General features: G+C 46.6%; 1 protein-coding gene and 1 long non-coding RNA gene across 3 annotated transcripts; one reads left to right on the top strand and one right to left on the bottom strand.

Moving 5' to 3' along the window:
* Positions 1-406: 406 nt before the first annotated feature.
* On the bottom strand, positions 407-2,150 carry LOC121142439. Its single transcript, XR_005879468.1, has 2 exons — positions 1,934-2,150; positions 407-929 (listed from the first exon to the last, which is right to left on the bottom strand). It is a non-coding gene; the product is annotated as an uncharacterized LOC121142439 (long non-coding RNA).
* On the top strand, positions 896-27,469 carry LOC110342769 (synaptotagmin-11). Of its 2 annotated transcripts, none has more exons than XM_040752450.1 (4): positions 896-1,137; positions 11,236-12,062; positions 23,665-23,785; positions 24,482-27,469. In XM_040752450.1, exons 1-4 carry the CDS (start codon positions 1,104-1,106, stop codon positions 24,790-24,792), a joined length of 1,293 nt encoding a protein of 430 aa, XP_040608384.1. In that variant the 5' UTR covers positions 896-1,103; the 3' UTR covers positions 24,793-27,469. The 2 variants fall into 2 exon arrangements, with proteins under 2 accessions (XP_040608384.1, XP_040608383.1); XM_040752449.1 differs by having other exon boundaries at positions 902-1,137; positions 23,665-23,788.
* The last annotated feature ends 521 nt before the right edge of the window (positions 27,470-27,990 follow it).

Genomic DNA, 27,990 nt, shown 5'->3' on the forward strand with positions numbered 1-27,990 from the left:
TTGCACTTCACTCTTTTTTCTTTCTTTCTTTTTTTTTTCAGTTGACTGATTCTGGCCCTGCTGAGTAGAGGAGCTCACGAAAGTACCCAGATATCATTAGAAGTCAGGTATCTGGTATTGGGATCCCAGATTCTCATGCATTGACCCAGTACACAGTAAAGTGCCTCGTGTTTGGGGGATATACGTGGTTTTTTTGTTTTGTTTTATTGCTTTTGTTTGTTTTTATTTTGGCTTTGTTTAGATTTATTTGGGTTTTTGCCGAGTGCTGGGATTGAAAGCAAACCGCCCAGTGGATGTTAGGTCTTTTGTTATTGTTGTGCTACTTTGAGACAGGATGCTGCTATAAGCCCCAGACTCAGCATCAAACTGCTTCTGCCCAGGATTGATCTTTAATCGGCCTTTGAAGTTTAGTTGACATAATTGCCTTTATTGTTTCAGAGATGCACATAACAATAACAATCTATAGTGAAACAATAGAATTTTGTTCTTCACAACTTCTGCAATTCAGTAGGTTCGGCTTCCATCTGTATAAACCCGGGGAACTAGAGTCACAGCTGCAGAAGACGCTAAAGCGATCGTCTTCTTGCCTTTCTGTATTTGGAGAATTAGCCAAGGCTGCCCTTGACTCTCCTACCTCACCCACTCGAGTGCTACAGTCACGGGAATATGCGACTGAAGAAGCACAACACCTACACTTCTTACTGGGCTTTGAAATTCAAGCCCCAACGCCCACAGCCTGTGAGTGGGCGGAGCCTCATCCTGAGGAAAACTCGGCGGTGGGAGGGGTCTCCTCTGGAAGAGTTTCCGGAGCCTTTCGGGCAGAGGCGGAGTCTTCTGCCGAGGGCCCTTCGGAAAGAGGCGGAGCTTAACTCGCATCAGGACCAGTCCGACTGCACCTGCATCCTTAGCTCAGAGCATCCCAGGAGCATCTAAGAGGAAAGCGCAGCTAGCGACCAGGGATCCGACTGTCGCAGGGACAGTCTGCCAGGCACCTCCCCTCCCCTGATCTGGAGGTCTACAGCTGCGGCCTCGGTACTGACCGAGATTCCCAAAGTTGTCTGACCTCTGCAAAAGTGTGGCTACCAACAGCCTCTGGTTACAACATGGCTGAGATCACAAATATACGCCCCAGCTTCGGTAAGTAGAGTCTGACAAACTAATTTTGAGGCCATCGGTGCCGGCGCAAAGCCAGGTAGCTGAGGAACGGGCCGGGAGTTAAGTCCAGCTGGGAGCCTCTAATTGCCTGCCAGCCCTGCTGGAATAGGGCCTGAGGTGGTGAGTGACTCAGAAGGCAGGCAGTGGACAGCGCCTGGGTTTCAGCTTTGGGCTGCAGGGGTGGGAAGGCCACAGTGCCTCCGAGGGTAGGCAAGTCTGGGATGCTAAAACCTTGGCCGTAAACCCTTGGTGAGGCACTGTCAGCACGGCTGGAGGTGAGAAATGGCTAGCATGCTGGAGGATGTGAACCCCTCCTTCTGGAGGAAGAGAGGTGGGGTAGGCCGAGCCCTCCCTCTTGGGGCACGCAGGGCGGTGCCCCTTCCTCCCCCTCCTACTTCTGAGGGCTGCAGGAGAGGGAAGCGGCAAGGGGGATGGGGCCTCAAGATGGCAGCGTGGAGACTATGGGCTGTGTGGCTGGCATCCAAGGGAGGCGGAGGCCTCCAAGGAAAGAACGGTGCAGGGGTGGGGAGCAAAAGGGAAGCCGCTCCTTAAGCCGGTCAGAGGGTTGCTAGGGCTGGGGTGAAACGCTCGCCGTGCAAGCTTCCTTCTGCACAGTAATGGTGAGGTCCTTCCCGGTGTTACCAAATGGCGCTTGGCGCCGCCGGGTGGAGAGATGACGTGATGTCTATTTCTGAGACTCCTGGCAGTGCCTAGGCGCTTCTTCCGGGGCCTTTGTTCCCTGTTTCCCTGCTCTGGCTTTTTAAAAAGGGGGACTCACCCGAGCTGGTGCCTGCGGGGGCAGCATTCCTGGCTTGGGGGTGGGGCGTGAGAGGCCCAGCTTTGGGGAGGCCGCTTTGTGTACCACAGAAAGCATTACGTCATCTCGCAGTGGCTGGTGCACGACCTAACCCTCAGGGCTCCAATAGCAGTTTTACACTCCCTAGGGCAGAAAGTGCAGTGGTAAAGAAGGCAAGAGAGCCTTGGCCAATAGTTTCCTCTTGGGAAACTCCTCCATAGCGAACTTCTCATGCAGGGCTTCCTGACCACATAAATAAGTAAAATTGCGCCGTGATTGGGGTAATCAAGTGAGAGTTGCTGCAAGTTAGAACCTTGCTAATCCTTAATAGAATATATTTTTTAGACAATCCCCATGTGAGCATTAAGTTCCAGAATTTAGGGTGGAGACACAGCCAGCTTTAAAAAATGTCCATTCTCACTCCGAAGGAAGAGGTATAAAGAATAGAACAGAACCCAATAGGCTGTATTCTCTCAACATAGTAAGACATCAGATCAGAGAAAGCATCCAGACAATGAACCCTCACACCCCTCAGTGCTTGTTCCGGTTTGACCCCAAGGGTGAATCTCATTGTATTTCTTCTGCTTTGTCCTCTGTGGCTATCCTTTGAGTCCTGAGTTCCCCAAAGTGAAACCTGTTCTGTGATCACATGTGAAACTCAAGATTTTCTCCACATCTTTTACTTCTCACACCTTCTTCCAGAAGAGTCCTTTCTCTAAGGGCAATTCTAGAGCCCTTTGCAAGTAGATGAGACACTGCCCAGCCTTGTGCTTTCCTTTAGTGGAGACACTAATGGAAATTGGGGCCTGGAGGTGTATTCCTCATTTTATATACTGAATTTTCTTTAGTCTTAGCATGTCTTCCAGTGTAAGTATTTTTACGTGCACTCACCAGACCAGGAGAATGAACCTTGAAATACAATAAAGTCCAAATGAACTAGGCATGGTAGCACTAGGGTTTCAACCAGTGTCTGACTGCCGACCTACCTAGTCATTCTGATTCTGCTGTAGGACATTGGTCTATTTAGAGTGAAAGGCTGTGTTTTGGCATACACTCAGTCAGTAATGAGGTCTGAGACTGAAGGAATAGCTCAGAGGAAGAATGTACACCTGACTGGTGCAAAGGTTCTTGGCAGGACCACCAGCCCTGAAAAGCAAATGCAACACTGGCTTGGGGATGTGTGCATGCCCAGCCTAGGAGACCCAGTTCAAAGCCAGCTTAGCGCCACTTCCTGAGTTCTAAGCCAGACAGTGCCACATAATGAGGAATGAGGCTGGTCTCTAGAAACAAGGCATCCAGGAATGGTGGCACAAAACATTTTTCCCCAGCACTTGGGAGACTGGGGTAGAATTGTTGTGAGTTCAAAGTCAGCCTGGGATATATATTGAGTTCCAGTCAGCCTGGACTAGGGAGGGAAACTTTGCCTTAAAACAATAAAACAAGGGCGGGCATTGGTGGTACATGACTTTAATCCCAGCACTTGGGGGGCAGAGACAGGCGGGTCTCTGTGAGTTCGAGGCCAGCCTGGTCTGCTGAGTGAATTCCAGGAAACCTACAGAGAATCCCTATCTCAAAAAAAACCCAATAAATGAATAAATAAATAAATCATAACAAAAAGTGACCCAGACATGCTGGCTCACACAGTAATCCTAGCACTGGGAAGGAAGGGTTATAGGAAATCAGAATTACAAGCCAGGGTCAGCAAAATGGAACAGTATATCAAATGCTTTGGTTCAAACCTGACACTGAATTCTAACTTTAGATCCTACATAAAGATGAAAGGAGAGAAAAGACTCCACAAAGTTGTCTTTTGCCTCCACACAAACACTGTTGTCATGTCACATACAAACATACACATACCATGTGCACATAAAGTAATTTGTTTTAATTTTAAAAACAAAGAATTCAAAGCCAGTTTGAAGATAGCCTGGGTTACAAGAAACTGTCTCAAAAAGAGTCAAACAACAAAATAAAAATGCCCAGGGGGCTAAAGAGTTAGATAAGCAGTTACGAGCACTTTTGCTCTTTCAAGGAACTCAGGTTTCATTCCCAGCACCCACAGGCAGGTTCACAACTATTATAAATCAAGTCCCAAGAAATCCAGTGCCCCTTCTGAGTTTCACAGGCATCAGGCCCACACATTGTACAATGCATACATGCAAGCAAATCACTCATGCATAAATAAGTATGAAATGAAATGAAATTTAAATATCCTTAAAGAAAAAAAAAACTAACATGAGGCAGGCACCTGAATAATCCACAGACAGGTTACCTGCCTTCCTTCCCTCCTCAGTCCTCCTGAAGGGTTACATTACCTGTCTTTTCTCTTTTCCACCTATCTGCATTTCTCAACAAAAACTGATGCATTGTACGTAGCAGTTGGTTCCCTCCATGACATCACAGAGTAGAGCCAAAGATCTGTGCAGATGTCTCACAGTCTTGACTTTTAGCCTTCCTTTTCAAGTCACTCTAAAAGATGCCTACCTAGGGCCAGCAAGATAGCTCAGCAGGTGGAAAGCACTTGTGCCTTATGACCTGAGACTCATCTGCCCACACGTGGTGGGAGGGAGGACAGACTCCTGGAAGTTACCCTCTGCCCTACATGTGCATGCTGTCACACACGTTGTACACATATGCTTTCCTATGCAAGATGTGGTGGCTCACACCTATCATCCCAGCACTTGGGAGACAAGGACAGCAGGCCTGCCTTGACATTTCTCCTCTTCTCACAATCAGTGTTCAGCTTCACAAACAGTAGCAAATGATGTGCAAAACAGCATCTACTGGCAAGTGTAGAAGCATGTCTTCATATTGCAGCCATTCTGATTGACAATCACATTTATTAGCTTTTATTAAATGTCTGATACTCAGATTTGAGAATGACAGGATGAGACTCTTACCTCCATTCTTTGAAACTTCTCCCTGAGCGCTCTTCCCTTACTGAGTGATGTAAGGCTAAAAGCTAGTGTGGTCCTGGGCATAGTCATCAGATTTATTATGATAATAATGGCCTTTCTTCCGACCTGATTATTTTAAAGTGAAAACTCTTCATTTCTTATTGTTTCCCAGCTTTCGTTGAGCCATGAATGTTGAGTTAGAAAGAATTTCAGAGATCAGGCATAATGACATGCTGAAGAGGTACAGACAAGCAAATCCTTCTGAACTCAAGGTCAGCCTGGTCTATGCAGAAACTTCTAGGCCTGTCAGAGATACAGGGTGAGACAGTGTTTAAAAAAAAAAAAAGAGAAAGAGCCAGGCATTGGTGGCAATCGCCTTTAATCCCAGCACTCGGGAGGCAGAGGCAAGCGGATCTCTGTGAGTTCGAAGCCAGCCTGGTCTACAGAGCAAGTTCCAGGACAGGTTCCAAAACAATACAGAGAAACCTGTCTCAAAAAACCTTTAAAAAGAAGGCTCAGTTGTTAGGCACTGCAATGCATGGTCTTCCAGAATCTGGAATCCAGTTCCCAGTATCCACAAGCATTCACAGCCCCAGTCCTAAGGGATCCGTCACCCTCACATGCATCAAAATATTAATACACATAAGGTAAAAGCAAATGATTAAAAAGAAAAGATTTCAAGGACATGTGGTCCAATTTCGGGTGGGAAATTTCCTTTTATTATGTATTTGTTTATTTATTTACTTAGGATTTTTTTGGTGTTTGTAACAGAATCTGACTATGGAACTCAGGCTGACTTTTTACATTTCTTTTTAAATCTTATTCATTTAACTGGGGAGGGGACACTCCATATCTTTAATCCTACCTTTTCAAGGCAGAGATTGGGGATTCTCTTTGAGTTTGAGGCCAGCCTTGTCTTCATAGTGAATTCCAGGACAGTCATAGTTATAACTATGTAATAAGATTCTGCTGAAGAAAAAAAAAGGTTTAGATTTTATTCATTTTTATTTCGTGTATATGGGCATTTTACCTGCAAGTATGTCTGTGTAGCCATACATGCCCATGAGGAAAGTGCACCAGATCCCCAGCAACTGCAGTCACAGAGTCGTTAGTTATGACGTGGATGCTAGGAATGGAATCCTAGTCCTCTGGATTCTGGTGGGAGGCAGGTCACAAGTCCTGTCAGTGACATTTGCCAGTATGTAGTCCTGGGAAGAGGAGCTTTGAATATAAACAAGAGGTGTCACTTGTCTTATTCAATTATTCACTGAGTTCTTTGGTTCAAATACTAAAATGTCTGTACCATAATGCTTTGCAGGGGTCTAATAAATACACATTTCATTGTTGTCAGTGCTGCACAGGATGTTGTTATGACCAGTGCATACCTAATTACTCCACCTCCTGCGAGAGGTAGACTTTGTGTTTACAATGTAAACCAGCATTAACCTAATATTGACCAAGTCATCTTTGTCCAAACTTGCCAAGTAAAAGTATTGTCTATAGGTAGACTTTTAAGTCTCCATAAGGTTTTGTATTTTTCTGTGATGTCTGCAATCATATTGCTTTTATATCTTCTTTTTCTAAACTGTAAAAGGTTACTAAAGCGAACAAAGTGGATTAGGTCTCTCTTCTGGTTTTGATAAAAGATTTTTTTTTTTGGTTTTTTGAGACAGGGTTTCTCTGTGGCTTTGGAGGCTGTCCTGGAACTCACTTGGTAGACCAGGCTGGTCTCGAACTCACAGAGATCCACCTGCCTCTGCCTCCCGAGTGCTGGGATTAAAGGCGTGTGCCATCAACACCCGGCTTGATAAAATATTTATTTTGGCTGATGGTTTCAGAGAACACAGTCATTTGCTGACTGGCCCATGTCTGTGGCCCATGTTGGAGCAGGTCAGCATAATGTAGTATTAACTGGACCAAAACTGTTGGCATCACGGCAGCTGTGAAGCTTAGGCAGCTAGAGAAGACAGCTCTGTTGTTACTAAGCATACACACACACACACACACACACACACACACACGCACGCACGCACGCACGCACGCACACACGCGCACACACACACACACACGCACGCACACACACACACACGCGCACACACACACACACACACACGCACGCACGCACGCACACACACGCACGCGCGCACACACACGCACGCACGCACGCACGCACGCACGCACGCACGCGCGCACACACACACACACACACACACACAGAGGTCAGGGGAATAACCACAATGAAGGAAAACAAAGAAGGCGATGACTTTTCGTTTCTTTGGGGCAGGCAGGCAGGCGCTTCTCTGGCGAGGCTGGCCCAAGGCCCAAAGTCATTGAGACAGTGAGCCATGGGATGCCTGGGAAAGGATATCAGAGTACACAGGAAGAATCTGGAACATGCTAGAATTGTATTTATTTCCTTAGTTCTTCCTGTCTTCCAGTTCTTCCCCTGAAATGTAAGGTGAAAACTACAGGCCTTAGGCAATGTGGCTTCAATGAGTTTAAGCAACACAGGCCCAAGTTTTAGAGGGAAAACAAGCTAATGGAAGGGAGTGAAGGAAAGGAGCACAGATCATGGATCTGTCTCTTTAGTTACCTGCTCGTCTAGCAAGTAATACAGTCACATGCCTACTGTGTGTTCAAGCATTGCCTTACACCAGCGAGCAGGATGAGCTGTCCTCACAAGACTTACATTCCAGGGAAGAGAATAAATGGCAAAATGAGGCAGAGGCAGGCAGATCTCTGTGAGTTCGAGGCCAGCCTGGTCTACAGCGTGAGTTCCAGGACAGCCTCCAAAGCTACAGAGAAACCCTGTCTCAAAAAACCAAAATAAAATAAATGGCAAAATGATGAAACCAGGCACGGAGGTTAAACCCACACAGGAAGCCAGGGCTGGAGAATCGTGAATTTAAGGCCAGCGAGGGCTATAATAGAACTTACTTAGAAATAGGATCTCAGGTAGTCCAGATTGTACTTGAAGTTGAGACCTGGCTGAGGATGACCTTGAACTATCTATCCTCCTGCCACCACTTCCCGAGTGCTGGGACTGCAGGTTTGTACCTCCAGGCCTGCCTTTATGTGGCCTGAGCTCTAACCCAGGGCTTCACGCATGGTAGAGAAGCACTGTACCAGTTACACATGCGCCCCTTGTTCATTCTTTATTTCTTATTTACGTTTACACTTGTTTTATAATTGGTGTGGGGCTGGGGTATATCCATGCACCTGTGCATAGAGCCTCAGCAGAGTACCGAGCTTCCTCTAACATTCTCCTCCTTATTCCTTTGAGGCAGGATTTCTCCAAACCTGGACTCATGGTTTTCCACAGGCTGTAAGGCCCCAGCAACCCTCCTATCCCTGTCTCCCCCTGGCTCTGCGATGACACGGAGGTGTGAGACTAAGCCAAGCTTTGGTTTTGGTTCTGAAATCCAAACTCAGGTCCTCAAGATTTTTACAACAAGCACTCAGCCACTGAGACATCTCTCCAACCCTCTCTTTTTGTAAAGTCAGGATCCCACATAGCCCAGACTGACCTCAGAGTTGCTGTGTAGTAGAGGATGATGCTGAATTTATCCAGATGCCCTTATTTCCCTGGTGCTGGGATTAAAGGTATCCACCCCACATCCACTTTTAGCTTTCTTCTTCTGAAGCAGGGTCTCATGCAGTCCAGTAGAACCTCAAACTCACCGTGTAGTTAGTCCAAGCTGGCCCTGACCTCCTGACCCTGCCTCCCTTGTGATGGGAGACAGGTGTCACCACATCCAATCGTTCATTCTTACAAATGCATGTATTATATAGTTCTTTTTCTCTTGGGGGTGGGATTGCAGTGTTGAGACCAGTTCTTTCTATGGAGTTGTGGCTGTTCTAACTCATTGTGCAAACCAGGTTGGCCTCAAACTCGAAGAGATTCTTCTGTCTCTGCCTCCTGAGTGCTGGGATTAAAGTCGTGTGCCACCATGCCTGCCTTATATATAGTTCTTTTACACAAGCACATGGGTGTGAGAAGAAAGAGAATGATAAGTTCCACGAAGGTAAACTGGGTTAAGGAGAATGAATATTGGGGGAGGGAAAGGTTGTGTTTTATTTTATTTAGTTAATTTTTTGGTTTTGGGTTTTGTTTGTTTGTTGGTGGAAGTTGGTTTTTTGTTTTGTTTTGTTTTCGAGACAGGGTTTCCCTGTAGCTTTGGAGCCTGTACTGGAACTTGCTCTGTAGACCAGGCTGGTTTCGAACTCACGAAGATCCACCTGTCCCTGCCCCGGGAATTCTGGGATTAAAGGCATGTGCCACCACCACCTAGCTAAGGCTGTGCTTTAAAACACAGCCATCAGCACCAGGGAAGCAATCAGCAGTGGACTGCCGGATCTGCTGGCTTCTCTGAACAAGGCACTGAACTCAACTAACCAATCAATGAGGAACTCAGACATGGTTTTTAGAAGAAAATTATATTTGAGCTGCGTGTGGTATCAAATTCCTTTAACCCCAACTCTCAAGAGTCAGAGGCAGCCAGATTTCTGTGAGTTCAAGGCCAATCTGGACTGCAAATTGAGTCCTGGGACAGTCAGGGCTCCACAGTGAGACCTTATCTTAGAAAGATAGAAAGAAAGAAAGAAAAGAAAGAAAGAAAGAAAATACTCATTTGATATTCTCTTCCTATTTAAAATACTAAGAAAATAAATGTGACTCCAATATATAACAGACACTTGTATTTTAAGGACCTATGACCAGAGACCCTGTAACAAGTTGAGAAGTGTTCTGTCTGCAGACCCAGAGCTCTCTTCTTTCCTTCTTTCTCTTTTCCATTTTTGATATTTATTTATTCATTCCGCTGGGTGAGACACACACAAATGTATAGAGGTCGGAGGGCTTCCAGGAGGAGTCAGCTGTCTGCCACCATGTGTTTTCTGAGGATGAACTCAGGCCATCGGGCCTCTCTGATGGTCAGCACCTTTACCTAATGACTGATCCCACTAGCACTTTTCTTTTCTTTTTTTTTTTTTTTTTGTTTTTTGTTTTTTTCGAGACAGGGTTTCTCTGTATTGTTTTGGAGGCTCTCCTGGAACTTGCTTTGTAGACCAGGATGGCCTCGAACTCACAGAGATCCACCTGCCTCTGCCTCCCGAGTGCTGGGATTAAAGGCGTGCGCCACCAACGCCCGGCAGCACTTTTGTTTTTTTTTTTTTTTTGAAGACAGTTGCATGGTAATCTATGAATGGTAATCTAGGTGAGACTAGACTCAGGATAGTCTCAACTTGCAACAGCCTCCTTGCCTCAGACTCCAAATAGTTTACAGGCATGAGTCACTTGCTCATCATTGCTCAGTCTTCTTCTACCCACTTCATACCCACTCTGACCACTTCTAGCCGCCCTCCAAAGATTAATTAAACTCAGTAATATACCCTTTCCCACACAGCTCTCAATCAGTTAGTAAGACAGACCCACCACTGACTGCCTGCATTGGGTGTACTGGAACACCCTCATGAAACCAAACACACAGCTCATGCTCTAGGTAATGGTTGAGGTAAACAGATTCCTACACAGAAGGCAACCTTCAAACACTCAGGGCATGGCTTTCTGGGAAGCAAAGATCAAACTGAACAATCAAATCTGCAAGTGTTATAAAGGTATTGAAAAGAAGAATCAGGGACTGTCAAGATGGATCAGTGGCTAAGAGCAATGACTGTTCTTCCAGAGACCTGGGTTCAATTCCCAGTATCCACATGGTGGCTCACAACCATCTGTAACTTCAGTTCCCAGTTCCCAGACACCTGCCCTCCATGGACATCAGGCTCTGATACGCTGCACACACATATATGCAGACAAAACACACATGCATGTACAATAATAATACACTCTTAAAAACACAGATGAAGGCTGGGCGTTGGTGGCGCACGCCTTTAATCCCAGCACTCGGGAGGCAGAGGCAGGCGGATCGCTGTGAGTTCGAGGCCAGCCTGGTCTACAGAGATAGTTCTAGGACAGTCTCCAAAACAATACAGAGGAACCCTGTCTCGAAAAACCAAAAAAAAAAAAATGCAGATGAGGCACTGCATAGGTAAAGAAGCTAAGTGGGCCACATCTTTAATCCCAGCATTTGGGAGGCTAAGGCAGGCAGATCTCTGTGAGATCAAGGCCAGCCTGGTCTATACTGCAAGTTGCAGCACAGCCAGTGAAACCCTGTCTCAAACAACAGCAGCTAAGCAAATGTGTTCCCTGGCTTTAGCCGGAAGGCAAGGGTTCTGGTCACCTCCTGGGCAGTGAGCAGAAAAAGCTCCAAAGCCCAGGTGGGCTCGCACTGTGGAGGCTGGATTGAGGGGTACTTGGGCCCCACAAGGGGCACTCTCTTGACAGGAGCAGAAGTCCTGTTTTGACACAACTCTGGTCTCTGCCTTCAGATGTGTCACCAGTGGCCGCTGGCCTCATCGGGGCCTCTGTGCTGGTGGTGTGTGTTTCTGTGACTGTCTTTGTGTGGACATGCTGCCACCAGCAGGCAGAGAAGAAGCACAAGACCCCGCCGTACAAGTTCATTCACATGCTGAAAGGCATTAGCATCTACCCAGAGACCCTCAGCAACAAGAAGAAAATCATCAAAGTTCGGAGAGACAGAGATGGTTCCCGGAGGGAAAGTGCGCGAGGGAACCTGTTAGTAAATGCGGCAGAGTCTGGCCTGCTGAGCCAAGAAAAGGACCCCAGAGGGCCTAGCTCTGCATCTTGTATCGACCAGTTACCCATCAAAAGAGACTATGGGGAAGAACTGAGGAGTCCCATGACAAGCCTGACCCCTGGTGAGAGCAAACCCACCTCCCCATCCTCACCAGAGGAAGATGTGATGCTTGGGTCCCTTACCTTCTCGGTGGACTATAACTTTCCCAAAAAAGCTCTGGTGGTGACAATCCAAGAGGCCCATGGGCTGCCAGTGATGGATGACCAAACCCAGGGCTCTGACCCCTACATCAAGATGACGATCCTTCCTGACAAGAGGCACCGAGTGAAGACCCGCGTGCTTCGCAAGACCCTGGACCCTGTATTTGATGAGACCTTCACCTTCTACGGCATCCCGTATAGCCAGCTACAGGACCTGGTGCTACATTTCCTTGTGCTCAGCTTTGATCGCTTCTCTCGGGATGATGTCATCGGGGAGGTCATGGTGCCACTGGCTGGAGTGGACCCCAGCACGGGCAAGGTTCAGCTGATCAGGGACATCATCAAAAGGAACATCCAGGTGAGGAGGAAGCGTGTGCAGGGGAGGGATGGTAGGATGGGGCATAACAGATCTTAGTGAAGAAGTGGGAAGGTCAGGTGCACCAATCGTAGCAAAGACAGTAACAGAAGTTCCTGAGTTCTTAGCTATCAAACGTAAGCAATAGTCAGTGAAACAGAGGACCTCACAGGTGTTTTCCTCACAGAATCAAATTCTAGAAGACTACAAGTCAAGTCGCTTCTAAAATTTCACTTAATGGTTGGTCTCCTGATGCTGCATCTCTCTTGCTTGGAACAGGCTAGTCCACCAGCCCACATACTGGACGAAGGGGCTAAATCCATGCTCTAAACCCTGTAATCTTCCTTGATGGAGCATGCATCCCCACTGCTGAAAATGTATAAAAATCAGTTCAGGGTTTTTTTTTGTTTGTTTGTTTTTCGAGACAGGGTTTCTCTATATTGTTTTTTGGACCATGTCCTGGAACTCGTTTGGTAGACCAGGCTGGTCTCGAACTCACAAAGATCCGCCTGCCTCTGCCTCCCGAGTCAGTTCAGGGTTTTTATCCTCAGCTTCCTTTCTAAGTGCGTATAAATATTTTCATGACTATATCTTTTCTTTTCCTTGAGAAGGGGTCTCTCTATATAGCCCTGGCTGTCTTGAAACTCACTAATAAGCTGACCTCTGCCTCACAGAGATCCACCTCCCTCTGCCTCCCAATGCTGGAATTAAAGGCAGGTGCCACCATTCCCAGATTTTTTAATAATTTATTTAATTTTATTTTTTGTGTATTGGTATGAGGGTGTCAGATCCCCTGGAACTGACTTAGAGACAGTTGTGAGCTGCCGTGTGGGTGCTGGGAATTAAACCCAGGTCCTTCCAGAGGGCCGTCAGTGCTCTTAACCATTGAGCCATCTCTCCAGCCCCATTCCCAAAATTTTATCCTACTTAATTTTATTTATCTATTTATTTGGTTTTTTGAGACAGGGTTTCTCTGTGTAATAGATCTAGCTGTCTTGGAACTCACTGTGTAGAACAGACTGGTCTTAAACTAAGAAATCCACCTGCCTCTCCCTTCCATGCACTGGAATTAAAGACGTGCACCACCACTGTGTGGTGAGTTTTGAGACAGGGTCTCACGTAGACTAGACTGGCCTTGAACTTGAATTTGGTTTGTGGCCAAGGACGACCTTTCAAGTGCAGCTATGTTCTATGTGCATGGGTGGTTTGGTTTTTTTTTGTACATTTCCTTTATTACGTTTATTTATTTTTTATTTGTGTGTGTATGGGGGCATATCAGTGGGTAACATTCATGTTGCAGGAAGTGTATGGAGATCAGAAAACAACTTGCCACATTTGATTTACCTCCTTTTGCTCAAATCAGGTTTGGTGGCAAGCATACTTATCCACTTAACCATCTCAGTGGTTCTTTGGTTTTTTGTTTTTTGTTTTTTTTTTTAGACAGGGTTTCTCTGTAGCTTTGGAGGCTGTCCTGGAACTCACTTTGTAGACCAGGCTGGCCTCGAACTCACAGAGATCCGCCTGCCTCTGCCTCCCGAGTGCTGGGATTAAAGGCGTGCGCCACCAACGCCGGCTGTTTTTTTTTTTTTTCCCAGTGGTTCTTGAGCATTTCTTTCAAAAAAAATTTTTTTTGTGTGCGCACACACACACACACACAGGCACATGTACTTGCAGGAGTGAATGCTAGAGGTGGTTGAATTCCTTGCAGCTGGAGTTCTAGAAAAGTGTGTGTGCTAACTAACGTGGGTACCGGAAACTACACTTGGTCCTCTGCAAGATCAATAAGAGCTCTTAACCATTGAGCCACCTCTGTAGCTCCTGTGTGTCTTTTTATAACCGTGTTACGAATGCAGTCTAATACATTGCAGTTGAATACAATTTACCACCTTTACCATAGAGACCTTTCCCTTGTTTGCAGTAGGAGGGGAAAGGCCCTCCACTGTGCTTTTTCTGCCCTTTCCCCACGCAGTAACATTGCTCTGGAATCAATTTCAGGAGAGCAGATGCATTCAACCACCCCTCCCGGTGGCTCATGTACTTCTTCCATAGTTGGGGAGCAGAGCAGCACCAATGGTATGCACTGGGGCTCTGGCACTGGCTGCCTGGCGCGGCACCTTTCCAGATGGGTGACGGGGGCGCCTGGCTCCACTCAGTCTGTTTTCCTCAGCTGACGACATTGCCTTCCTTACAGGTTATGATGATGACACCAGGTATAATGCCTGGCGTATTGTTACCGGTAGGAGTTTTCACCTCATTGGAGGAGAAGACATCTTTGGCACTGTTTGTTTGCATCCTCTGAGGCTGCATGGATTCTGGGAGACAGACAGAAGCACAGGGGCTGTTCAGTGAGAGAGAACTTGTCTACATGTGTGAGGCCCTGGGTTCACTCCGCAGTGCAAAGGAGAAAAAATGGAGGGGGCTTTGATTTTTGGTTGTTAGTTTGTTTTGTTTTTTTGTTTTTTGTTTTCTGGGTTTCTTTTTATTTTTTGTTTGTTTATTTTTGGTTTTTCGAGACAGGGTTTCTCTGTGGCTTGGAGGCTGTCCTGGAACTAGCTCTTGTAAACCAGGCTGGTCTCGAACTCACAGAAATCCACCTGTCTCTGCCTCCTGAGTGCTGGGATTAAAGGCATGTGCCACCACTGCCTGGCTTTTTTTAACTTTTAGCCAGAATCTGATGGAGCTGAAGATGACCTTAAACTCCCTCCTTCTCTCAAGTGCTGGGATACAGGTGTGCACCGCCACTCAAAGTCTCTGTAGTACTCGGTAGGACCCAGGACTTAGTGCATGCTGGGCAAGCTCCTTACCAACTGAGCTATGTCTCCAGTCCTTGTTTTTATTGTTTGGTTTCATGACGCAGGATCTTACTATGTACCCTCTGTGGCCTGGAGCTCACTATGTAGCCCAGGCTGCCTTTGAATTTACAATGATCCTCCTGCTTTTGCCGACCAAGTGCTGGGGTCCTGTACTGGCCAATTTTAACTTTTAGTACGGGCTTCATGGCCTGTAAACCCAGTGTTTGGTAAGTGAGGGCAGGAGGATTAGGAGTTCAAGGTCATCCTAAACTGTAGGAAGTTAAATGTCAACATAGGCTACATGGAACCTGTCTGGGGTAGGGTGGGGTGGGGTTATAAACACACACACACACACACACACACACACACACACACACACACACACAAAGGGCTATATATGTGGCTGAGTTGGTAGAGTGCTTGTCTATTAGGCACAAAACCTTAGGTTGGATCCCTGCTACGCTATAAAATGAAATGTGGAGTTATATATCTATAACCCCAAAACCTAGGAGATAGAAGCAGGAGGATCAGGGATTCAAAGTCAGCCTTCCTTACAAGTTCAACGACAGCTAAAATACATGATATCCTGTCTCAGAAAGAAAAGGGGAAGTAGCAGCAAGGGAAGGGAGCGAAGGGTGAGGAAGACAGACGGGAAATGGTCTGTTCCCTTCTGTCTGCTCACCACCTACTTTCCTTAGGTCTCTGCCCGCTTCCCTGTCTCCTGACTCCACTCTCTGCCTTGCTTGTCCTGGAAGGAGGGTCTTCCAGCGCTCCCACCACTGTGTGCTCACAGTCCAACACTGTGAGAGAGGTGGCTCTGTGCCGAGCTACAGCTGGGAAGAGACTGGCAAGAAAAGGAACTGATTCAGGCTGGAAACAAAACAGCCGCAAATCCGGGGCACTGGCAGGGAGCACAGACAATGGCGTTTGCCAAACTGCCAGGAGTTCTTGGGGAGAGCCAAGCTTCTTCCCACTTTATTAACTCCTTTCATGAGGATGAAGCCAGGGCTGGGACCCTGAGCAATACGTCACAGTAGGAGAGGCCCAGACAGGACCCAGAGCTTGCCGGTCTCCCACACTTCTAAGCCCACATCTCAGATCAGTACCTGGGGTTCCGTCTGACTTCACCCATGCCAAACCCAACACTCCCTCACTCATCCCTCCGGAAGAACAGGCCCCCAATCCTCCTACGACAAAACGTCTGCACTTCATGTCTGTCCCTGGTAGGCTTCAGCTGGAGCTATTCTAGACATTTCCCATTTTTTTTTTTTTTTGGTTTTATGAGACAGGGTTTCTCTGTATTGTTTTCGAGGCTGTCGGTCCAGCCTGGCCTTGAACTCACAGAGATCCGCCTGCCTCTGCCTCCCGAGTGCTGGGATTAAAGGCGTGAGCCACCAATGCCCTATTCTAGACATTTCATTTTCCAGTTCATCTTTAAGAGGTATTGTTGATTTTTGGGAGGCCTCAGGGGATGTGTTGGGGATCTAACGCAGGGTCTGACAGACACTGAGCTATCTATCCCTAGCCTAGAATATACCCTTACAACTTGTAACCAAATTATCTTCCTCCAAAGATTCCTTGGTAGGAGGGCTGGGAATATGGCCTCGTTGGGAGAGTGCTTGTGTAACATGAACAAAGTCACACACAGATGTGATGGTACATGTGCTTATTTGGGTTCTGGAGTAGAGTCTAGGTGTGCACTCTTCTAAATAAAGAAGCCCCCAGACTTTTTTTTTTTTTTTGAGATAGCTCTGGTTCATCTGAGCTATGTAAGACCAGGCTGGCTTTGAATTCATAGATATCCACCTGCCTCTGTCTGCCAAGTGGTGAGATTGAAGGAATGTGCCACCATGCCTGGCCTATGGAATTATTATTATTTTTTTTTTTTTTTTGGTTTTTCGAGACAGGGTTTCTCTGTGGCTTTGGAGGCTGTCCTGGAACTAGCTCTTGTAGACCAGGCTGGCCTTGAACTCACAGAGATCTGCCTGCCTCTGCCTCCAGCCAGGCATTGGTGGCACATGCCTTTAATGTGCCACCACTGCCCGGCTGGAATTAATTTTTAAGATCTATCTTTATTGTATGTGTACGGGCGTTCTGCTTACATATATGTTTGTGCACAGCTTGTGTGCCTCACACCCACAAATGCCAGCAAAGGTCATGGGATCCCTGAAACTGGAGTTACAGAACGTCTCAGCTGCCGTGCTCATTCTGGGAATTAAACCAGGTTGTCTAGGAGAGTAGCCAAGTGCTCTTAAATGTCTTTGAGATATCTCTCTAGCCCTTGAAAATAATTTTTTGAGCAACTGCTCTGTTTTCTTATATTTTACTTAATACTCATGAGTGAACTCTCATAAGCCTGAAACAGGAGAGCAGGGATCACACAGTGCAGGGTGTGGGAAGAGGTGACAGGCAGAGTCAGTAAGAGTCATGAGATGGCTTCTGAGGTTCCTTGGGTGTTGCTTACCTGGGGCAGTGTCATGGGAATGAGAGGGTTCTTAAAATCCCAGGTTTACATGGGACCTCCAAGGTCGCCCAGTCTAGTCATTGGGACTGAAAGGAGAAAGAAAGAACGTGTCAATACTCCAGGCTCACAAAGAAAGCTCTTTCCTGTGGGGAGGCGGGGCCGTGGAGTGTGCTGGTTTTGTTTCTTGCATTTTCTCATGGTTGTGATTTAGAGTGGTAGTAGCCGTGCAGGCTTCTGGTCCCACGAAAGGTTTATTGAGGGCACAGAGGCAGATGCAGGCTCTGGGTAGAAATTATTCTGAAGGAGGTGTTCAACTAAGTATTAGGAAGTGGCCCTGTCCTCTCCCAGGGAATGTGTCCCTTGGTTTCTTGGTTCTGGTCCCCTGTGCCACTGCAGAGACCCTCCACCAGATACAGCTTTCTGTTTGCCTGCTCTGCTCCACAGTGGGGTCTTCGCCTCACGAGGTCCAGAGACTGGGAAACAGCTTCTCTCCCAGCCCTCCGTGGCTCAAAAGAGCCATTGACAGGGGATGCTTGAATTGAGAATTGGATAAAAGAAAAGAGGAGGGGACCAAAGGAGCAGTATGAATCTGGCCTTCCCTGCAGAGAGGAATGACATTAGGTAGCCTTCTGGCTGCAGGCTTGGGGAGCACAAAGGCTGCTGAATAGGGGTGGGCATTCTGCCCGAGGCAAAGAGCCAGAGGTGATGGAGGAGGTCAGGAGAAGAGGGAGTGTCTGGAAAGTGATTTAGGGGAAAAAACTAGACGTCTATTTTCCCAAAGAGCCAGGGATGGGGCACAGGGATTTTGATTTCAGGTGACTCTGAAAGAACAGAGTATCTTGGGAACAGCTTTAAACAAGTAACTAGAAAACTTACGCTATAGATTTCAGGGCTTTTGCTTTTGGTTTTGGTTTAAGAGGGTCTCCCCCAAGCTACCAGATCTAGGTTCAAATTTGCCATCCTCCCTCATTAGGCTTTGTAATAGCAGAGTTACAGGCATGTGTAACTATGTCTGGCCCTAAGACATGACCCTATTTGTTTCCTATTTGTTTGTTTGATTGTTTTGCTCTGTGTGTGTGTGTGTGTGTGTGTGTAAGTATCCTTTTTAGATTTTTTTTGTTAGTGTGTACTAGTGTTTTGTCTGCATGTGTCTATGCAGTATCACATGTGTGCCTGGTGCCCTGGGAGGTCAAGGAGAGCCTTGGATTTCCTGGAACTGGAATTACAGAGATTGTAAGTCAACACAGAGGTGTTGGAAACCAAACCTAGCAAGTGTTTTTTTTGTTTGTTTGTTTGTTTTTTTGTTTTTTTCCCCCGACTGAGCTGTCTGTTTCTTCAGCCCAGTGTTTGAAGTTTGAAATAGATTCTTATGTAACACAAGAAGACCATGAACTCTTGACCCTAACTCTGGTTAAACAGTGGGATTGTAGGTGTGAGATTTGTTCGGCTCACGTTTGGGCAGTTATGTTGGGGAGACAGTTCTGGGAGACAGAATCTCACAGCTGACCACCTCGGCCTCTGGCCCTGACAGTTTTTCTGCTACTTCTTTCTGAGGAATCCCTGAACCTTACCAGTTATCAAGTCAGAATCACATTTACAGCTGAGCGGTGGCTTACATCCATCTGTAATGAGATCTGGTGTCCTCTTCGGGCCTGCAGGCAGACATGCAGGCAGAACACTGTATATGTAATAAATAAATAAATCTAAAAAAAAGAATTACAATATCCAGTCCATTTATACTTATCAAATTCAGACAAAATACTTCATAATCTATCTTATCTTAGTGATTCCAAAGTTTTATGTCTAATTTACTTTCTATCATTATAACTACCTAGTCTTCAACTCTATCAAAGACAACAGAAGGATATATACTATTACCTGAGTAAATAGGTGCACACCTTTAATCCCAGTACTTGGGAGGCAGAGGCAGGCGAATCTGTGAGTTTGAGACCAGCCTGGTGTACAGAGCGAATTCCAGGACAGCCTCCAAAACAATACAGAGAAACCCTGTCTCCAAAAAAAATTATTTTTAAACTATTTCTTTCTATGACTGTCCAAACCCTTTTCTTGCTTTCTTAAGGCTACACACATTGTAAAACATACTGGAACCTTTTTAGAGGGTTTTTTTTCCCCATCTGAACCTTTAAAGATTTATTTATTATATACACATTGTTCTGCCTGCAGGTCAGAAGATTGCACCAGGTCTCATTATAGATGGTTGTGAGCAATCATGTAGTTGCTGGGAATTGAACTCAGGACCTCTCGGTAGACCGGTCAGTGCTCTTAACCTCTGAGCCATCTCTCCAGCCCATGTGGACCTGTTTTGCTGCATATCTTGTATCCATGTGAGCAAACTCTAACCTGCTAAGTATCACTGGGTCCTCTGTGCAGCTCTATTGGCTGGCTCCGCCAGCCTCTTGGTTTATGAAAGCTAGGCCTAACGTTGTGGGCCCAGTCCAAGGTGCATTTGACCAAGAACTGTATTTAACGCCCCAGGTATGGAATGCCAGTGCCTTGCGCAGTAGTAGGTGTTTTTAGTGCATGAAAAAGGCTGTTTAAGTGCTCTGCTGTCAGCAGTTTTCTTTTCTTCCTTTCTTTTTTTCATTTTTCTTTTTGTTTGTTGTCGGTTGGTTTTCAAGACAGGCTTTCTCTGTATGACTGACATGGCTGTCCTGGAACTTGCTTTGTAGACCACCCCCACCTGGTGTCAGGAGAGTTTGTTAAAGGAGCGGTATCTATTTCTTAAGCTTTCTAAGGCCCTACATAGAAATGTGACGCCACATTCTGAGGGGCAAATGTTGGGATTTGTTGTTATTGTTGTTGTTATTAACTCTTTGCCTCTTTGTTCTTCGGGGGCCCACATCCAGCTCCCAAATAAATACACACACGAAGGCTCATTTATTCTTTCTTTTAAATGCCTAGCCCTAGCTTGGCTTGTTTCTAGCCAGCTTTTCTTTTGTTTGTTTTTGCAAGACAGGGTTTCTCTGTAGCTTTGGAGCCCATCCTGGAACTCACTCTGTACACCAGGCTGGCCTTGAACTCACACAATCCACCTGCCTCTGCCTCCCAGGTGCTGGGATTAAAAGCCTGCACCACCAACGCCCAGCTGGTCAACTTTTCTTAAATTAGCCCATCTACCTTTTGCCTCTTGGCTTTCACCTTTTTCTATTTCTGTCTTTACTTCTGACTCCATGGCTTGCTGTGTAGCTGGGTGGCTGGCCCCTAATGTACTCCTCGTGTTTCTGCTCTTAAATTTTCTCTCCACAGATTTCTCCTCCTATTTATTCTCTCTGCCTGCCAGCCCTGCCTAGCCTTTCTCCTGTCTTGCTATTGGTCATTAAACTCTTTATTAGGCCAACCGGGTGTTATAGACAGGCACAGTAACACAGCTTCACAGAGTTAACAAGTGCATCGTAGAGGAATGCAGCACATCTTTGCGTCATTAAACACATGTTCCTTAGCATGAATGAATATAACACATTTATTACTCCACAGCATTGTTGTCTGTGGGTGACAGCATCTTTAGGGAACCCTGAGAATATTGAGATAATGGTCAAGTTCTGGGAAAAACTAGTTGTTGTCCAGCCTCAGAACTGTTCCCATGCAGAGAGATCAGCATATACGTCACCTGTTTTGTAGTTTTCCTTGGTTTCTTACTTAAAAAATTTTTTTTGTTTGTTTTGTTTTAATGTATGAATGCTCTGTCTGTATGTGTGCCTGCTCACCAGAAGAGGGCATCAGATCTCATTATAGATGGCTGTGAGCCACCATGTGGTTGCTGGGAATTGAACTCAGGACCTCTGGAATAGCAGCCAGTGCTATTAATCTCTGAGCCATCTCTCCAGCCCTTCTTGGTATATTTCTGTATGTCTGTAGTCAAGATATTCAAACCAGATCTCTATTAACCTTTGTGGAAATGAAAGCATAACCTCTCCCTGGGTTCCATTTTAAAGTTAAGACATCCCTAAGGTATCTGGGCTGGTTTAACTCAGCAGTCTCTTTTGCAATCCATGTCTCTGCCTCTCAGCAGCTGTCATTTGCTCGTCAGCATTCAGAAACTTCAGTCAACACAACACCATACAGAACGCCTGTGCATTTCCTGACTTGACGTGGCTTTTTTTCCATTATATTACTTTACTCTCTTTTTATAGACTTTGCTGGGGCAGGAGAGGTGGCTCAGAGGTTAAGAGCACTAGCTGCCCTTCCAGAGGTCCCAGATCAATTCCCAGCACTCACATTGTGACTCACAACCATCTGTAATGGGATCCTATTCCCTCTTCTGATGTGCAGGCATACATGTAGACAAAACATCCATACATATAAATTACATAAATAAATAAATCTTTTTAAAAAATATTTTGCTTTATTATTTTTGAACTACTTTTTCTTATGACTGTCTGTACCCATTGTCTTTTCTTTCTTAAGCCTATGCTTAAAAGATTCTTTTTTTTTTTTTTTTTTTTTTTTGGTTTTACGAGACAGGGTTTCTCTGTATTGTTTTGGAGGCTGTCGGTCCAGCCCGGCCTTGAACTCACAGAGATCCACCTGCCTCTGCTTCCCGAGTGCTGGGACTAAAGGTGTGTGTCACCACCACCTGCCTTCTGTTTAAGCGGTTCACTGGTAGCTGCATTTAACCACCCCAGCTCTAGGAAGTGGGTGCCTGCCCTGTTGCAAGCCTTTTTACTTAGCATGTTGTTTCTACTTCCTGTGCTGTCTTCTCAAGAAAAGCCTCTTTAAGGAGCCATATCTCTCTTTTTCCAGCTTTCTCAGGCCCGAGGTATAAATTTGGACCCCGCCTTAGAATGTCAAATGTAGCAAGATTTCTTTTGGGCCACCAACCAGCTCCCAAATCACAACACAGAGACTTCTTGTTAGTTATGAATGCCCGGCCTTATCTCATGCTTGTCCCTCCAGCTCTTATAAACTAATCTAACCTGCTTATCTTCACTACGTTTTTACCTCCTCAGAGCTTTTTACCTTTCTTTCATCCTGTATGCCCTACCTGTGTCTGGCTGGCTGGCGGCTGCCTGCCTTCTAACCCTGGGCATGCCCCCCTCTTTCTCCTTTGTTTTTCTCCTCCTCCTCCTCCTCCTCCTCCTCCTCCTCCTCCTCCTCCTTCTGTCTGCCAGCCCCACCTATCCTCTCCTCTCTAGCTATTGGAAATTCAGCTTTTTATTAGACCAATCAGGTGCCTTAGGCAGGCAAGGCAACACATGTTTACATAATTAAACAAATACATCATAAACAAATGTAAGACACCTTTACATAGTTAAAGTAATATTCCACGAGTCTCTGTGTGGGTACTGAGAATCGAACCCAGGTCCTCTGCTAAAGCAGCCAGTGCTCTTAACCGCTAAGCCGGCTAAGCCCTTCCTCATTTACTTTTAATGAGTTGGAGCTAAAGAAGGCAGACACACAGCTCATTTTGCGGTGTTTTGGAAGGCATCTTCCAAAGGCAATGCTTCCTGTGTGGTTATGGCTAGTAGTGAAGAGAACTTAGATTCTCTTGTCACTCTTCCTGAATATTCACAAAAGGCAAAACCCCAGAAGCACACAGGTAGGCAAGGAAAACAGCTGGTCATTATAGGCATGGGTACTTAACAAATACAGCCAAGAGCTGATCCTTATGTAAAACAAGAACAAAGTGGAGCTTCAGCCAAGCAGAGAAAAACCATGGGAACACAAGCATACTTCTCCTATGCTCCCATTGCAAAAGCTAAAGGCTGCAGTTGGGGCTGTAGCTTGCTAAGCATGCTAAGGCCTCAAATGTAATCCCCAGAACTACTTCACTTAGAACAGTGGTTCTCAACCTGGGGTTTGTGGCCCCTTTAAGGATCGAATATCAGATATCCTGCATGTTGGATATTTACATTACGATTCATAACAGAAATTCACCTACCTCTGCTTCCCAAGTGCTAGGATTAAGTTGTGTGACACTACCACCTGGCCAATACCTTTCTTTCTTTCTTTCTTCTTTCTTTGTTTTTTTTTTTTTTTGAGACAGGATTTCACTATGCATTCCTGGCTGGGAAGGCTGGCCTCAAACTCATGCTTTGGCCTCTGCAGTGCTGAGACTAAGGCCCAGCTAGTGGTAGAATTCTAGCCTAGTATGCAAGAGGCCCTAAACGCAATTCCTAGAACCACCAAAAGAAAGAGAGGACACAGGAGTCAGCATTTAAACCAGAGTAGCTTTCAGAGCTCGGCCTGACTTCCATGTTGTACCTGGTCTAAATGCACACCTTTCCTTGTCCCTAAGCACGCCCACCTGCAGGCTCTCCTCAGCTCCTCTGCAGGTCTCTGTAGTCCTGCTCCCCAGCCAGGACTCTCACCTGAGGTCTCTCCCTTGCAGAAGTGCATTAGCCGAGGGGAGCTCCAGGTGTCTCTGTCATACCAGCCTGTGGCACAGAGAATGACAGTGGTGGTCCTCAAAGCCAGACACTTGCCGAAGATGGATATCACCGGTCTCTCAGGTAGCAGTTATTTACTTCAACCTGTTTCTCTGTCTAAACCACCCCACCGCCACCCCTGACCCCACCATGTCCGGACCTCACTCTCTTTCACCGCCCACCTAGTCTTCGGTCTACTTTTACTCCCCATGACTAGGCCAGTAGATCAGCCAGCCACAGTGGTGCTCTGGGTGAGCCGCCAGGGGCATTCTAAATCCTGTGCGTGCCGGAGCAGAAGTGCCAGGTGAGACTTGTGAAAAGGACTGCTGATAGCTGCTCGTCCCCATGCCCTTGACAATGTTTCCTGATTTCTTCAGACTGCACTTGGTCCACTCCAAACCTGCTTGGTTCCCCAGATCCCATCTAGGCAGCCAGACTCATGTGTGGTCTGTGTGCATTTATGGTGTACCCACTGAAGACCTGATGGTCAGCAGAGGTGAGGACAAGAGTCTCCTCATCTAAACAGTGCTCCTCAACCTTCCTAATGCTGGGACCCCTCAGTGCAGTTCCTCCTGCTGCGGTGATCCCCAGCCATAAAATTATTCTGTTGCTACTTCATAACTGTAACTCTGCTACTGTTCTGAATTGTTACGTAAACATCTGATAGGGTCGAGGCGCACAGGTTGAGAACCGCTATTTAGGTTCTAAACACAAAGCTCCCGCACACATCAGAGGACTGTGTCATGGGCTGTCTCTCTTTTTTCTCTTTGGTGGCTCCAGATCCTTATGTCAAGGTGAATGTCTACTACGGCAGGAAACGCATCGCCAAGAAGAAAACCCATGTAAAGAAGTGCACTTTGAACCCAGTCTTCAACGAGTCCTTCATCTATGACATCCCCACCGACCTCCTGCCTGATATTAGCATTGAGTTCCTCGTCATTGACTTCGATCGCACTACTAAGAATGAGGTGGTGGGGAGGCTGATCCTGGGGGCACATAGTGTCACAGCCAGTGGTGCGGAACACTGGAGAGAGGTCTGCGAGAGTCCCCGCAAGCCCATAGCCAAGTGGCACAGTCTGAGCGAGTACTAATCCTTTCTCGCCTCCGACCCTGGGGCCAGGCTGGGGAGGCACACGGCGGGGAGAGGTGACCAAGAAGCTGACTCAAAACCTCATTTTAGTTGTAGAAGAAAATTTCTTACAGAACAAACCACACAAAGAACATCATATTCCACACCGCTGCAGATCGGTTCTTAGCAGGAGGATTGTTTTCTTCTTTGCAAGGCACTAGACGATCTTTTGTTTTTAAAATGAGGGGGGAGAGAAGGAAAGACCCCACAGTCTATATATAACAATGTAACCTTATACTTGCATGTCTAATACAAACAAGAAATTAGCCTAACCGATATCAAGTTGCAGATTTTAATCCATGAAAATTGTGTTTTGTGCCGAACTGTATTTGCTGATCCCCTGAAACTGGCCTCTTTTTATCGGGCTTCTCTGGGTTACTCCAGTTCCCCATCATTGCAGAAGAAAAGTCTACTCTTGTAAAACCCGTGTTCCCATCATTCCATCTTTTTTTCTGTAACCTCTCAGGACTCTGCTCTTTGGCTGAGCTCCAAGTTCCAGAGGTCTCTAGTGAGCAAAGAAACAAGTAGGGTTTGTAGGAGAAAGGGTAATTGAGAATGGGGTGTCTGCTGTTAGTCACCTGCCATAAAGGGGTAACAGGCAGTCAGTGACTAGTGATAGCTCTCAGGAGCATGGCAGGCTTGGGAGGTGGGACCCGACTTAGGACTCGCTGACTTCTCTGGAAGCTTTGGAGACTTCAGTCAGCCAGAGGGAAGTACCGCTGAACACCAGCTGACTAGTGAGGGGAGGAGATAAAATATCCATGCAGAAGATCTGGCATCGCCTCATGATACAGATGCTCATGGAGGCTGCTCTCTGCTTCATAGGGAAACAGGCCTCAGAAAAGACTCTTTCTCCCCGAGGTTTTCAGTAGCAGTTCTTAAGAAAGCTGAGTGGGGCCGAGCAGTGAGATAACAGCCCCACTGCCCTCAGCAGCAAGAGCAGGGCTGGGGAAGTCAAAGGCTGGCAGGGTGAAGGTTGGGAAACCAGACTTCCATCATCTTTCTGCCCTGGGCAGGACAGTGCAGAGCCTGAGCGTGGTGCGGAGCGCAGATCCAGGGCTCCACACGGAGACTTCAGGAATGAGAGGTGAGCTTGCATGGGCAGTGCCTATTTCTGACAGCCTGAAGAGGACCTCAGTGGAATAAGAAATAGCTTGACCCAGGGCATGAAAGATTATCTGTAATGAAGTGCCCGCTTCCCTACAGGACCACCACTTCCTAGCTTGCTTCTGAGAAGGAGTGGACAAGCTGGGTTTCCATGGAGAAGGTGGTGACACTGCCTTTGGTGTTCCCTTAGTGCTTAAGGTTCAAACCCACACTGCCCCTGTGACCATCCTGCCTTTTTTGTTCTTTTTTGTTGTTTTTTGGTTTTTTTCTCCCCCTGCGGGATTCTAGGCACTGAAAGGCCATCCTGTATAGGCAGGGAAACCCACTCTGTTCTCGCCCTTGTCAACCCTTATATCCCATGATCTGATTTATGTCTCGACATCAGCTGGGATCACACCACTAGTCTCTGTCCTTTAACCCATGGAATGTAAATATTGTATCATATGTAGAAGAAAATACTTTTTGTTTTTTAAAAAGGCATTTTGACATAGTTTAATGAAAACCTGGCAGGAGCATTCCAAGCCCCGGTAGGGAAAAAAATCGAAATGGTTCCTCTTCGTCGCCTTAACGTGTAAAGGTCAGAAGTCACTCAGCAGCTGTGTCTCCTTCCCGGAAGCAATGCTGAGTGACAGGTGGAGTCTGGTCTCTGTCCTGCTGTGTGCCTCTGTAGCTCCTCCTGAGAAGTGGGGGAACAGCCTCACCCCATTGCTCCCTTCCCCATCTCCCTGCAGCTCAATGTCTGGCATCCTCTGGATCTACTGAGCAGTGGGGGGTGGGGGAGCCGGTACTTCCACAGGCTCGGGCTGCCTCGGTGTTTTTGCCAGAAAAAAAGACAGTGCAGGGTTCCTCCTCCTACCTCAGGCCTGACCCAGCATGTCCTAAAGCTTCTTAGCTGACTTTGGCTTTCACATACGCTCTTTGCAGAGCTCGCTGATGTGGGTGGGGGCAGAATGCCTCTTCCCGTCAGTTGGAAGACAAGAGAGTCACATCCTAGCTTTTGCACAAGGCACTTGTGGTTAGGAATAGGTTATGGAAAGGTCACTCCCAATTTCCCAGCAGCCAGTCCTATGTAGATTTCTCGACTCTTTTGGGACTAGGAGAGCTATTCACAATATCAAAAGTTCCCTTGTGAGTTCTTCTTTGTGGTCTCAGCAGAGCACAGCCTCGATGTCGCGTTTATGGACAGTGCTGTGCTAGGGACAGAGAATTGCTGTGTGGGACCAGGGTGACCTTCACAGGAGAGGGATATGGAAGACTTTCAGCACTGGTCATGACAGTGACATTGCCCTCACCACGATCCCTCTCCACGAACAGGTCGTCTTTCTTTACCTTGTGTCTTCTCTTGTAAAAAATAAAACTCAAAAATAAGAGTGTCAAATTAAAAAGAAAAAAAAATGGAAAAATCTAACATGGACTGTGTGAAATCGCATAACGCTGTGACGCTAACCTGCGATGTGTCATGCTATCTTGTATGTTGAACTTGTTAATGCGCCACACACGTGCAGAATAAAGACTGATTCACATTAAATAGGCACAGTGGCGGTAGTCTGGTTTTCTTAGAGCTGGGTGGCTGCCCCTGGTGGCAGCACTCGGACACCCAAAGGGTGTTCTCGGCCAGCACTTTCATGACTCTTTCATCTGAAAAGCTGTTGTGCAAGTCTGGGTGTACAGGTACATAAAACAGGTGTGACTTCTAAAGCCTCAGCCACCGGGGCAGAGGGCAGAACTGTTTGGTTTTAGGCTTATTTAGCGTGCAGGAGTGTTTGCCCACATGTATGTATGTGTGCTGTATGTGCAGTGCTCTCAGAGGTCAGAAGAGAGAGGCTGTCAGTTCCGCCAGAACTGGAGTTACAGATGGCATAAACTTCCATACGGGTGCTGGGAACCGAACTTGGGTCCCCTGCAAGAGCAACAAGCACCCTTCCTTCCGACCCATCTCTCAGCCCCTGAGATGGTAGGTCTTAGCGCTGATAATCCGTCTGCTCCTTTAATTGGAGATACTTATTCCAAAATGAAACACTACTTCAGAAAGCTATAATTTTCAACTTTCTGG

This window comes from Mesocricetus auratus, unplaced genomic scaffold, assembly GCF_017639785.1.
Source record: "Mesocricetus auratus isolate SY011 unplaced genomic scaffold, BCM_Maur_2.0 Super-Scaffold_100009, whole genome shotgun sequence".
Taxonomy (NCBI): Eukaryota; Metazoa; Chordata; class Mammalia; order Rodentia; family Cricetidae; genus Mesocricetus; species Mesocricetus auratus.